Source organism: Mastigoproctus giganteus, chromosome 4 (genome assembly GCF_048544385.1).
Source record: "Mastigoproctus giganteus isolate SK-2022 chromosome 4, ASM4854438v1, whole genome shotgun sequence".
Lineage (NCBI taxonomy): Eukaryota > Metazoa > Arthropoda > Arachnida > Uropygi > Thelyphonidae > Mastigoproctus > Mastigoproctus giganteus.
Genome location: NC_143578.1, coordinates 226,351,585 through 226,365,802, shown reverse-complemented (window position 1 = coordinate 226,365,802; position 14,218 = coordinate 226,351,585). Strand labels below are relative to the sequence as shown.

General features: G+C 33.6%; 1 protein-coding gene across 1 annotated transcript in view; it reads right to left on the bottom strand.

Moving 5' to 3' along the window:
- Positions 1–1,804: 1,804 nt before the first annotated feature.
- Positions 1,805–14,218, bottom strand: part of LOC150087445 (orexin/Hypocretin receptor type 1-like) — a 36,043-nt gene continuing 23,629 nt past the window's right edge. The window contains exons 2-5 of the mRNA XM_090372488.1: positions 10,212–10,605; positions 6,694–6,859; positions 2,506–2,618; positions 1,805–1,971 (exon numbers count right to left, since the gene is read on the bottom strand). Of these exons, the coding sequence (XP_090228614.1) occupies positions 1,805–1,971; positions 2,506–2,618; positions 6,694–6,859; positions 10,212–10,605 (840 nt within the window). The remainder of the gene's footprint in view (positions 1,972–2,505; positions 2,619–6,693; positions 6,860–10,211; positions 10,606–14,218) is intronic.

Sequence of the window (14,218 nt, the reverse complement as noted above, 5' to 3'; positions counted from 1 at the left end):
GATTGCATTTCTCATTTTGTCTCTCTCTTTCTCTTATTTAAAGCCTCTCAGGAGTTTCATTTCGCTTTCTCTTTGTGATTTTTTCTCTCTTTCCCTTTTTTCTTTCTTTTCTTTGCTGTTCTTTTCATTTCTTATTTATATTTTTATTTCTGCCCTTTCTTCATTCTCTTTCCCCTATATTTTTCCTCTCCGGTTTTCTGTCTTTCTGCTTATTTTATTTTTTTTTTTTTTCTCTTTCTCTGCTCCTATTTCTCTATTCGTATCTTTTTTTTTTATCAATCTCTTTCTCTCTTCCTTTCTTTCTGCATTTCGATATTTCTCATTCTATTGTAAAAATTAACAAGTTAGATATAGCATTTTTATTTTATAATTAAAATAAACTCAACTACGTATGTTTCAAATCAATAATTCTAATATTTAATAAAATAAAACTAAAAATTAGAGATCATTTTATTAATTTTAATTTTGTATTTACAGTAGTTGTCAGAAACGGGAAAAAAATATGCAGAGGGCGCTGTTATAGCGCACTACCATAAAATGGTTTTTTTAAGCGCTTTCATTTCGATATGTCAGTAATTTTAGTATTCAATGAAATTACGAGATCATTTTATTAATTTTAATTTTGCCTTAACTGTAGTTGTCATAAACGAGAAAAAATATGCAGAGGGCGCTGGTATAGCGTACTGTCCGAAAATGATATTTTAAGCTCATTCATTTCGATATGTTTTACATCAGTAATTCTAGTACAGTATTTAATAAAATAAAATAAAAATTATAAAAATAAAATAAAAATTATAAAAATAAAAAAATATATAAAATAAAATAAAAATAAAAATTACGAGATCATTTTATTAATTTTAATTTTGCATTAAGTCTAGTGGCCAGAAACGAGAAAAAATATGCAGAGGGCGCTGGTATAGCGTACTGTCCGAAATTGATATTTTAAGCTCATTCATTTCGATATGTTTTAAATCAGTAATTCTAGTATTTAATAAAATAAAATAAAATAAAAATTATAAAAATTAAATAAAATAAAAATTATAAAAATAAAATAAAATAAAAATTATAAAAATAAAATAAAATAAAAAATATAAAATAAAATAAAAATAAAAATTAAAAATATAAAATAAAATAAAAATAAAAATTACGAGATCATTTTATTAATTTTAATTTTGCATTAATTATGTAGTTGTCAGTAATGAGAAAAAATTTGCAGAGGGCGCTGGTATAGCGTACTATCCCAAAATGGTATTTTAAGTGCATTCATTTCGATATGTTTTAAATCAGTAATTCTAATACAGTGTATTTAATAAAATAAAATAAAAATTATAAAAATAAAATAAAAAAATATAAAATAAAAATAAAAATTACGAGATCATTTTATTAATTTTAAGTTTGTATTAACTGTAGTTGTCAGAAACGGGAAAAAATATGCAGAGGGCGCTGGTATAGCGTACTATCCTAAAATGGTATTTTAAGCGCATTCATTTCAATATGCTTAAAGTTTTCAAGTCTATTATTTAATAAAAATTAAATCAAATAAAATAAAAATTATGAGATCATTTTATTAATTTTAATTTTCTATTTAGTGTAGTTGTCAGTAGTTGTCTTGGTATACTCCGAAAGAAGACATTTCACTATTTTTTTTCATATCTTTAATTAATTTGTACAACACCAACCAGTCATAGCGAACATTGACAAAAATTAATCCATAAGTGGTGTTGCTATATATCGAATTAGCAAAATAGATGTCGCTGTGTACAAATTGTTTCCTGTTCCGTTTACAGCTTCTGTGACGTCACACTCAAGTCTGTTTTGGTTTAGCAGAGTTCAGTCTCATATTTTCGCACTGGGTGATCGTGCTGGTGAACCTGCAGAGATAATTTTTGGCAGGAGTCCTTGAGCGCCCTCTATAGGTGTTACGTAAGCACATACAGTTGAAAGTATTCTTGAATTCCTTGCGGAATTTTCCTACATTTAAAATATACACAAATAAACTCGTTAATATTAATTCAAAAATAGTTAATTGAAAAAAATTTAAATTAGCTAAATTAATTACGAAGTTTATTTATTTAACTGAGATATTATTTTTTGATATTTAGTTTAATATTTTAAATTTAATTTTTAATTTAAATTTCTTTTATTCATATTTAATTTTTAATAATTTTATTTTTAAAAATTAAATAAAAACAAATATATAAATTAAAAGTATTAAACCAAATATGACCAAAATTTATTTAAATAATATTACTAATAATTAATTAATCATAATTTTAAAATTAATTCTATTGCTTTTATTCTTATTTTATTTATTATAATAAAAATTAAAAATAATAATTTATTTATTTTATTTAAATTAATTTAACGTATGAAATAAGAATGGAGTAGTTAAAATATAGGTAATAATGCTCTTTTATTTTAACTATATTTCAGAAAGTTAACTGTTGAAAAATTGGCAAAAAAATTTGAATCTCATTTGCCTTTTTGAAAGTCCAAATTACTTACCGTTCATAAAATTATAAATAATAGGGTTGATGGCGCTGTTCGCATAGCACAGCCAATGGGAGACCAGTGAGGCTACCGTAGTGGCATCTGTTTGAGGAAGTCCAGTTGTATACCTGCCAAGTGAGAAATAAATAATAAATACTCCAAAGGACGGGTTTAAAGAACAAATTGTATTAGCCTTTCATTTACATAGCAAAGAGACAATGCCAAAAAACATTCATTTCTCTTCAACGAATCTCATTATTTACTGGATGCGTGTCAGCCATTGTCTCAAGTATCATGGTTCGCTTCTACGAAATTTGTCATCAAGATTTAATCGTAATCTATATACATTCTGGGAAGGGTTTAAGGAATTTATCCTTTTGTTGTTGTGTTATTGTAGTGGGATTTTAGGAGCATCAGCGGCTAAGGCCATGTTGCTCTGTGTATACTGTCTGTAATTTGCGTGTTCTGTGGTCGATTTGCTGTCTGCTAGAGGAGAAACCTGAGTTTCCGAAAGAAAAAACCATAATATCTTCGCCTGAGACCGACTAACTCAGCCACGTTGTGAAAAAGACCCATAAAAATTCCTCACGTCATCTTCGGGACTCGACTAGTGTACACCAGACACTGTTCCATACTGAACTCTTCAAGTCACATCATTAGTCCATTATTTGAGGACAACATCGATCTGTTCAATGTTGTAATGCCAGGCTCTGTACTTATATAGAGACAGTGTGTTACAGGTCCTAACTCAAAGCGATCTCAGTATGTTTTTCAGCGTATCTTAAAATATATTGAAAGGAACCGAGAGTTTCTCAACATTGTGTTCTTTTAGTATCATTTCCAGAGGTAAGGATTTGACGTACATTAGCTTGTGTGTTTGTTGCGCCATCATTGTCATATGAATGAATGTGAAATGTGAGCATGGCTGGTAAAATTATATCAGGAATACGTGATGTGTTTGGCTATTATGTAAAAGTAATGAACCGGATTTACCAGGATATCATCTTACAAGATCAATGAAAGTGAGGTGAGTTACATTCATGGTGGCAGAATTCAGATGACACCCATGGAGTTAAAATAAAATCGATAAAACTCAAGATTAGAAGCAGAGTAGGGATGAAAGACGATCTAAGTTTTCAATTAAGATGGCTTTGTCTACAACACTATAGATGTAGTTGGTTTAGTTTTGAACGTAAGATAGGCAAGTGCCTACTTTTGATTATTGGCAACAAATTCATCTTCTTTATTTTAATTTTTATTTGATAAGTGCTCGGTATAGATTTTGTTCAAATCCGCCGATGCTGCTAAATGCACAAAGAAACCAACCCCATGTGGCTGAAAAATTTTACAATGGAATCATATACCTGCACGCTATTCAGAAGCATCAGTTAAATGTCTTTTGATATCCATCCATCCATTTTTCATGTTTCTCTGCTAAAGGAGTAAGATAAGAAAATTGAATGCAGCATCTGGAACGAAGGTACAAGCATGGGATCCATTTCGAAAACGCACTACATGGTCACTGTTCATTTAGGAGAATGCAAGTAGAAAAAAATGGAATTTAAATTTTCAGTAATCTGAAAATATAATTTATAATCTTTTTCGAATTTAAACTGCTACTTATATCAGTTTGAATTGAATTATTTGAACAATAAATGATATCACCTAACATGCGCATTTAAAATCTAATCTTGAGTTTTAAAAACATGTAATTACATTCGCATGGATGTTATTAAGTTTGAAGATGTTGATAAAAGGATAAATTTCTTTATAACGAGTTTTATATTGCAAAATTTAGTTCATAAAAACGTCAGATGATTCCAAACTCTAATATCGGTCCAATATATGTGTTCCATATACAGGTTGGTTGTTGATATGTCTGTAATGTCTTCTGTGGTCAATTTGCCGTTTCTTGGATGAAAAATCCGAGTTTTCTGGAGAAAACGCCTTTCTACCCTCGTCTGAGACTGACTAACTCAGCTACGCTGTGAAAAAAGGCCCATAAAAATTCCTTATATCATCGAAGGGACTCGAACTTACGTTTTTTCCACCCGGTGGGGGGAGGACTGCGGTTATACGAACTGTGCTACCCACAAGGGCTTACCATGCATGGATATTGGACTATTATTACATTTCCAATGTGGAAGTAAATCTTTATGATAAAAGAATTCTTAAAAGTACTCGTCAGGGAACCACTTCTGTCATTTTTCAAACACGCTGTCGAAGACATCAATAGTTGGTACTTGATTTGGTACTGTTTATCTAAAATTTTCCACATAAGCCTCAACTATTTTGTTGAATCCACACCCAAATTTTGTAATGAATATCGTTATCAGAACTTTATACGCGTCCTGTTTATTTTAATATTTTCTATGTACCAGAGGGATCATAAATCTTTTCAACCCACTGGTTTCATTCGATGTCATGTATTATATCGTTCCAAGATCACTTTTTTTGTTTCCATACCATCTAAACTGTTTCCTTTAACGATGCTCAAGTTTGGGAGAAACTTTAAATTTTAATGAATTATCGAACCATGAACGAAAGCTTTCTGTAGCTAAGACTCCGGGGACGTTGGTTTTGATAATATTTAATACTGAATTACTTCTTTTCTTTTATTTTCAATTTAACAGAATTACATTTTTGACAGTTTTAAACAACCAGGAAGAAGGAAAACCAGGAAATATAATTAATCTACTTCAGTTGAATTGCGAGGTGTGGCAATAAAGTTCACGGTCTTGTGCAATAAAAAGGACACAAAGTAAAGGAGCTCAAAAATTGCTTTATTATTTATTTTTCAAAGTAATCACCATCTGATTGAACACACTTGTTACACACCCTCCTGGAAATTTCTGAAAAGAGTCAGCGAAAGCGTCCAAAGAGATGATGTTCAATTTGACGGTTACGTTTTGTTTTATGACTTCAACATCTTGAAATCGCTTTCCTTTGAGGGCAGTTTTCACTTTGGGAAAGAGGAAGCAGTCTGCTAGCTGTTGATCTGAAGAGTTGGGTGGATTGTTAATTTGTAAAATGCCGTGTTTCATAAGAATTGCCTTCACAACAAGTGTGGAATGAGTGTGGCATTGTTGTGCGACAAGAACAGCTGCCTTTCTCTTGAAAATGAGGTCCCACCAGGAAATGCGCTTCAATAGTCTTTGAAGCACCTGTACGTAGACCCTCTCCCCTTCAGGTTTAAATTCCTCGTGAATCACGCCCTATTTGTCGAAAAACATGATCAGCATCGTCTTGGGACTTCTCTAAACGATGCTTTTTGTGTTTGGTTGTTGTTGTTGTTTTGGCGCATCCGCTTCTGTTGCCATATTTCACCTTTTAAGGTTTTTGCATTTTTCTATTCTGATCCAAGCCCGAGGCGGGATTCGAACCCGCGACCTTTGGGGTTACGAGGCAGGCACTTTACCCACCCGGCTAGCCCGGTCAGCAAAGTTTTTTAGGACTTGGTGAGGATTTTCAAGTTTAGATGAATCAACACCAAAATATTCACGATTGCTTCACCAAAATCTACTAGTGTCTTTAACAATATGGAAAACGTTTAATTTTAAATACGAATGTATAAAAATAAACCTTTTTAAAATATTTATTTTAATTAATTAAATTTTAAAATATTAATTTGTTAATTTTTAATGTTAACCACTTTCTCTCTTGTTTTGTGGTAGGGCACCACATGAAGTTAATGATATTTCTTCTTACTATTTTATTACTCCATTAAACTGTTTGGTCTTGTAAATGGTGACTGCTGGGTAATAAATCAAAGTACTTTATTCCAAACTGGTCGATTTGCAATTAAGCTTTTTTTTTTTTTCTCTGTTTTTTTTGGCTTTTAATGAAAACTTCCATTTATTAAGTCATCGTTTTTAATGAACATTTAAAATGCACAATCGATCTTCCAAACGATTTTCTCAACAATGAAACTACAGTCGCGTGCATATTCATCATTTAATGATAGGCGTATGGTAAATGAAATTAACAGCTGCACGGTTTAATTGTCAGTTAATTGTTAAGAGTTTAACTGTCGTCTGCTGATACATGGTTTCGTTCCAACAGAGGTAAAAATATAATTAAAATGATATCAGGTCCGGACAACTTACAATTTTCAAATAAATATTTTGCCCTCTATAGAAGAATATTTTACATTGAGATAGCTAATTCACAACTCGATAATTGATAGTAAGATAGACACAGTACCTCAGTGTGTTGATAAGATGAACAGGTAGATAGCAAAGTCCAAACATCACTACAACTGCAATCAACATCTTAGCTGCTTTTCTACGAGAACGGACTTGTCCTTCATAGGGGGCGCTGGTAGTTACGATCCGAATAGCTCCATTTCTTCCGGCTTTTTTAACAACAGCTTAAGCATGAAGAATACAGTTAATACACGATTAGCACCACAGTTCAATTTAGAAATACTAGCTATGATAATATGTATAGTTAGTATATCCTTATACCTTGTCCATAATACAGCCCTGTATGCGTCTTGGCATAGACCCCACCCCGCGTTACAGGGTGCTACCCATGAGTTGCGCAATATGTTCAATAATACTCACACATTGTCAGATGATGGTTGTTGCATACCTTTTCCAGTAGGTCCCAAACATGCTGAATTGAGTTTAGATCGGTTGTGCTGGATGGCCATGGTTGGTCGGAGAATTCACTATTCTTGAAACCAGTTAACAACCCTTCGGGCTTTATAGCATGGTCTTGTTGGCAAACTGGCGTTTTCTGAATACATCGTCATCATGAAGGGGTGTACTTGATCGGCGATGATAGAAAGGTACGCTTTCTCTACCTTTATATCGTCGATCAAGTTGATCAGAGGACTCAGGACATGCCACGAAAACGGTGACCAAACCATTACCCCTCTGCTTTCAGCCGAATACCAACAATGCATCCAGGTGCTAAGACCTCATGTTGCTTTCTCCAAATGTGGATACGCCCATCAGCATGATAGAGTTGTAAACGGGATTCGTCAGACCAGATGACAGATTTCCACATGTTGATGGTCCAGTATTTATGCTGACGTGTTCATACAAGGCCGGAGTTTCTTGTGTTTCGCAGCCAGCATGGGGTACTAGTGACTGCCAGACCCTACGCGAGCTAATATCCAGCGTACGGTCCATGTGGATTTTGGTCTGTCTCTTCCTATGTTGTTCAACCGCTGTTGAGGCAGTCAAAATAGACGCGTGACCCTCAGAACCGGTTAGCGATGTTTGCTGGCACCTTGTCCCCAATCATTCCATCAAAGTCGAACGCTCTCGGTGCCGATACATTCTTCTTAGCAGACATTGAATTTTATGTCAGCAGTTTCCAAATTTGAGCCTTCACCAGCGTCACAGACGTTGGTGAAGGCCCAAATTTGGAAACCAGTCCATACGTACACAAAATAAGTGTTGCTAATGCAAAGCCAACTCTCTGCAGAGTCATGTACACCATTCAACCAAAAGTTATGGTATGCTGACTTTCACATGAATTTTGGTTAGATAGTATGCATATAAGTACGAGTATATATTGCTAAGTAACCTTAAAATGAACCAGAATGTGGTTTATTTGCCATTATAACTTTGTTTATTTAAGCGTTGTTTGTTCTTTACAACACAAATACATTATCTGAATATTTACGATTTGTTTAATATTAAATAGGAATCCGTTTAAACCTGCATCGCATCTTGTTTCTCTTCCAATCCCAAACAGTGATATCACCATTGGCTTTCTTGCAAACACCTGATTTGCTTAGCTAAACCTTTCACGCGCTCCGCGTTAGCCTGTAAGCGTGTTTTAGATGTCGCTCATGTATCGCACGCATTTAGAATTCCTTTTCATTTTTTATTCCCCGCTGTCTCGATCAGCGAAGTGATTTATCTGCCTGTCCTGCTCTTCACTAAGAAACAACTTGAGAATTTTTATTTCCGTCTCCTTTTGTTTGTTTGGCCGATTATAATGGCTTCGCGAGACAGACCGGTTTCCTAGGAAACCTATCGACACCACCAGCACGGACGATTAATATTCGTGGTAATGAATTTCCCCTTGCATAGGAAAACAGTGGTAGGCTGTTCGCTGAAAACTTACACATCAACACTTGTACGAAGAGAAAAAGAGAAAGATAAATGCAACAAGGCACGCTGCAAAAAAAGGAAAGAGGAAGTGAAAGGCAAGATATGGTTACAAAGGCGGAAAAGACAGGGAAATTATAATAAATAAGAGCGTTCTGCAAAAGAGAAAAACAATACTTTCAAAAGGAAGAATTGTCAGAAGGAAAAATGAGGAAATCTAGAAGCTTCAGAAAGTTGGGAGAGGTAGGAGAAAGTTAAGGAGAGGTTGGAGACAATTAGGGAAAGGTGGAAAATTAGGAAAAATTGGATTCAATTAGGGAAAGAGCGAAAAAAGTGGGTTGAGGTAGGAGAAAGTTAGAGAGACGGAAAAAGTTAAGAAACGGTGGGACTTAATTAGGGAAAGGACGAAAATTAGGGAAATTGGATTTAATTTAGGAAAGGTCGAAAATTAGGGAAATTTTATTTTTAATTAGGGAAAGAGTGAAATAAAATCAGGGAGAAGTTCGAGAAAATTAGGGAAAGGTGGAAATTAGGGAAATTGGATTTCATTAGGGGAAGAGTGAAAATTAGGGAAATTGGATTTCATTAGGGGAAGAGTGAAAATTAGGGAAATTGGATTTCATTAGGGAGTGGTGCAAAATTAGGGAAAATTGAATTTAATTATGGAAAGATTTTGAAAAATTCGGAAATTTTCGGGAGAATTTTTGAAATTTGGGAAACACTGAAGTAAAATTATGGCAATATTTCCCTAAGATTTAAAAACTTGGGGAAATATTAGAGACAGGGAAATATTGGAAACAATTGGGGAAAGGTTGAATGAAATTAGAAAAATACTGGAAATAATTCTGAATGATTGAAAAACTTAGGGAAACGCTAGAAATAATTATGGAAAAGTTTATGGGATATTAGGAAAAAGTTACTGAAATTGACATCCAGTTTTTTTTTTTTTTTTTTTTTAATTTGATGAAATGAACTAATTGCACGTGTCTGTATGTTCGCGGCAGAAATGAGAAATTGACTTTGTCAATTTCTCTATGCACGCGAAATTCCCCGAAATGATAGTGTCGTTTGGTCTAAGACCGATGATGATTTTCACATAGGCCTACGAAAGATCATTAATTTTCTGATGTCTGAACTCCACTGTTTGATATTCACTGCGCATGCTCCCATCTAATAGATACGTACTATCTGCAGAAGAAAAATGTTTTAACCATGGAATCTAACAAAAACGAATTCCTCCATATTGACTATTCTTTCCGTAATGTGATGGCAGACGAAGACAAATAATGGAATGTTTGCTTTGGCAGTGACGATTAATCAAGGCTTATTGTTTGCACAGAAGAAGCCACCTGGGGTAGACGAGTGCTGTTGCAACGGCAGATATTGAACGTGCACGAGCTGGGAACACGCAGATGTTGAGTGGAAGAAATTAATACCTTTTTATGACTATGTACCAGATGTTATCTAGAAGTTGGTGCCCCTAAGTTTATGTGTACACAGTGGAGAAGGGGTTAACTTCTTTGATTTTTATCTTTCACAAAACCCGTATAGTTTGTGCGTGGTAATAGGGTGTCATTCCGATGGAAAAAGTATAGTTTGATGGAGTGAATGTGGATAAATTATTTTTTCTAAGTTTTCTGACATCGTTCTTACCTGATCGTATCTGCTGCTGGGTTTCTCCAGTTCCAGGAATCTGTTTATTCCAAAGCACCTTAGCAATCTGATAATAGGCTACTGACATGAGTCCAAATGGGGCTACGTAAAGTAGGAGAACGATTATCAGCTGATATATGCGGGTGTGTTCATTGCTCCAGGTGTAGGCACAGTCTGTCAAATAGTGAGTGTCCACATGGAGATCACGATTACGATGAGTGTCTAAGACAAGGGCATCTGGCAGTACTAGGAGGATTGAGGTCATCCATATTAAAAAGATAGCTGTCTTGGCTCTACTTGACGTACTCTTGAAGCGAAGGGGATAGCAGATGGCATACCAGCGATCGATAGATATGAAGGTTAGGGTAAGGACGCTAACCGATACAGAAACGCTCTGAAAAAAAAAAAAAGTTTAAATTCTGAAATTTCTGACCAATATTTCAATAAAATTTTGATAATCTAAGATACAAAATGTCAAATTACAATAAAGAAAAAGCAACAGATTTTTATCTTCATTGTTACGTCATGTCAATTTTACAATAAAGGAAAAGCAGAAGATTTTATTTTCATTGTTACATCATGTCAATTTACAATAAAAAAACATTTCCCTAATTTTTCCCACAATTTATCCCTATTCCCCTACTTCACTCTAACTTCTCCCTAATTTCCATATTTTAGCCTTAAGCAGCAGATTTTTATTTTCATTGTTACGTCACACCAGATATATTACCTATTTCATGAAATTTTTTCTTAATGGAGGAAAAAATCTGATAATTTTCCCCTTCCATATTAATTGAGGTGCTAATATAGCACGCTCTGTTAATTAACTATTAAATATTTGATGTTTTAATTAAGCAAAATAAAAAGTTAGAATTTGGAGTGGAAAAGATGAAAAAGTCAAAATTATAAACTTCAAGATTTTTCCTACTTTTTCAACACCCTCCATTTTGTTTCTCTTTCCGTCTGTCCATTTCGGCAGATTCTTTTCCATTCCTTCGTGTTAGCTTTAATAATTATCCAATATCTTGTTTTTTAATCTCTGATTTCAATATTTGCTTTAAAAGTGCCATCTATATGTGGTTCTTTAAAATAATCGGATGGTCCAAAAGACGTTCAAAAATGAAGTCGAAATAGCAAAAGAAAATGTTTATTGTTACGTCATTTCGGTAAGATTATTTCTTACTCTTTCGTCTGCTTATTTGTAAAGTTTATTATATCGTCACATATATGATTATTCTTTTCAAAGACCTTGCGATATTTTTGTAGTGGAGATTAGAAAAGGTCCTTGCGCTGACAGTGAGATCAATAATGGAGTGGAATGGCCAGCCAATATAAAAGAACGGATAACTTTGAAAGGTGAAGAGAAGGAAGAAAGTTTTGTACAGTACGGGTCACGTCTTCTGAAAGCGAGTTTGCTCTAACATCAAAAGATATCTGTGGTAGTTGAGTAAGACATGTGACTAGAATCGCTAGCGGAACAAAAGAAAGCTACAGTAACCCCTTCCGAAGTTCGTGCATGGGATCACAGAATAACGTGTACTCTGAGAAGAGTGTGAAAGATCAGATGCATTCCATTTTGTGTGATATATGACGTAGACCATGTGTGTTCGCAAAGAGACGCAGAAGAAGCAATCCCTAGATAGATTTAAAGCAAATAATAGTCTGGAAATTTGTTCAGAAGCATTGGCAGGAGTCCATGTGGAGGTACGTTGAGTTTAAGTGCCAAATCCAGAAAGAAACAATATCGAATTCATTTCGATAGGATAATTTCTCAACCCATCTATAGGTTGCTGAAATCTGTGGTGCTCCACCAATGGAGACAAGTGAGTTGAAGGAAAGAAGGAAGAAGAAGAAAGACGCTTTCAACTAATTTCAATAAATAAATTTGTTGAAAGCTAGCCCTTGATGCTCCGTTCCTAATTAATATTTATAATTTCGAAATCTTACAAATAAGATTTTATTACCATGAGTATCTTAGCGAAATATAAATTCCGGTGGTTCCTTTACGTTTTAAGTTCACTGACCAATCAAAAGAGAAATGCAAGTTCGCATTCCAAGTTAAACAGAAATCCATTAGGGTAAAGTAAGAGGAGGCCACTGTGCTCGAGTACTCTTCGGAGATATTTGGACAGGTCCAATTACCGTTTTCAATCGACCAGTAATGCACGAATGAACTGTCTACAAATGGCTTGAAATCGATAAGAGACGCAGTCTCTATATGCATGATGGAAGCAGATTTTCATAAATGGACTCCCCGAACATGCCACATAAAGGGAATATTTGAACAGATGCACTACCATACAAAAATAAGGCGAATGACTTATAAGGCGAAACGCAAAGATTCCTTTTGGAATCTTTGTGTTTGGTCAACCAGTGGGTTTGGAAGGGATAGAGATTTTTTGCAAATTTAACCTTTAAAATAAACTTGGGTTGCACAGTATGTCTAATAGAACTGTAACATGGTTTCGGTATAATAAAAAACCAGACCATTAGCAGATTGCAGACGCTAAATATAGATGCATATGAGCATATTCAGTGCGCATATCAAGCCATCAATCAACAAGATTTTCATTTTCCTAATTTTTCCTATCTCTGATTTTTATAACTTTTCCTACTTATTTTTTCATAAGTTCTACTTAATTTTCTTGTTTTCCGTTACTTACTCTTCCACCTAAATTGTCCTATTTTCCCTATAATATCCTTGTGAACTCAATTTTCTTATTTTCCCTAATTAGGTAAAGTATGAAATTTCCTAATTTACCTTATTTTACTTCAACCCAATTCTTTGTTTTCCCATTACTTCTCCCTATTTTTAAAAATTTCCGTTAAAATTTATCTTCCTTAATTTATCTTACATAATATAAATTATGTAAAAATTAGGGAAGATAAAAAAATTTATCTTCCCTAATTTTTACATAATTTATCCCTATTTTCCGATAACTTCTCCCTCATTTCCTTATTTTAATTTTTAAATTACTTCTAACGTCAACTTAATTCTTAATTTTCCCATTATTTCTCTCATTTTCTCTAAGTTATCCCTATTTTCCATAATTTCTCTTTAATTTATTTTCCCATAACTGCCCCTACTGCCCTCTTAACTTCTCTCTATTTTCCTCCTTTTCCCCATTAGTCCTCCCTGATTTCCATATTACGTCTCTCTAATTTCCTAATTTTCCCATTCATTATCATTATTTTCCTCTAATTTCGACCTAATTCCTAATTTTCCCATTAATTCTACCTATTTTCTTCTACCTTCGACCTAATTTCCCATCACTCCTGATTTTCCTTATTTTCAAATTAATCCACCCTAATTTTCTTATTAGAAGATTAATTTCTTCATTTCTTTATTTTCCCATAACTGCCTCTATTTCCTTCTAGCTTCTCCTTAATTTCATTATTTTTCCATGTCATTCCTATTTTATTTATTTAATTTCTATTTATTACTATTCATTTTCCCATTATTTCTCCTTAGCTTCCTTATTTACGCATTAATTCTCTAACATTTCCCTTATTTCTCCTCCCTAATTTCCATAACATATCCCTTTCCCGATAACTTCGCGTCAATTTCTTTATTTTCCCATAAATTATCCTTATTTAACCATAATTTCTGCTTAATTTCTGTAACTTCTCTTAATTTCTCTAAACAATACAATAACTGTTTTCTACTTCCCTCTAACTTCTCCCTAACTTATTTATTTTCCCATTATTTCTCACTAATTTCTAATTTTCCCATTATTTCTCACTAATTTCTAATTTTCCCAGTAATTCTCTCTGTTTCTTTTAACTGCAACCTAACATCCCTATAACTTCTCCCAATTTTCTTAAGGATTAACTTCATTTCTTTCCTCATTCAACCTCTACTTCCCTCAAGCTTCTCCTTATTTTCCCATTACTTCTTCCTAATATGACTATTTTCCCACGAATTCTCCCTATTTTTTCTATCTTCAGCCGAATTCGTAACCTTCTCATAAATTCTCCCTATTTTCTCTTTTCCTTTATTTCTTCTC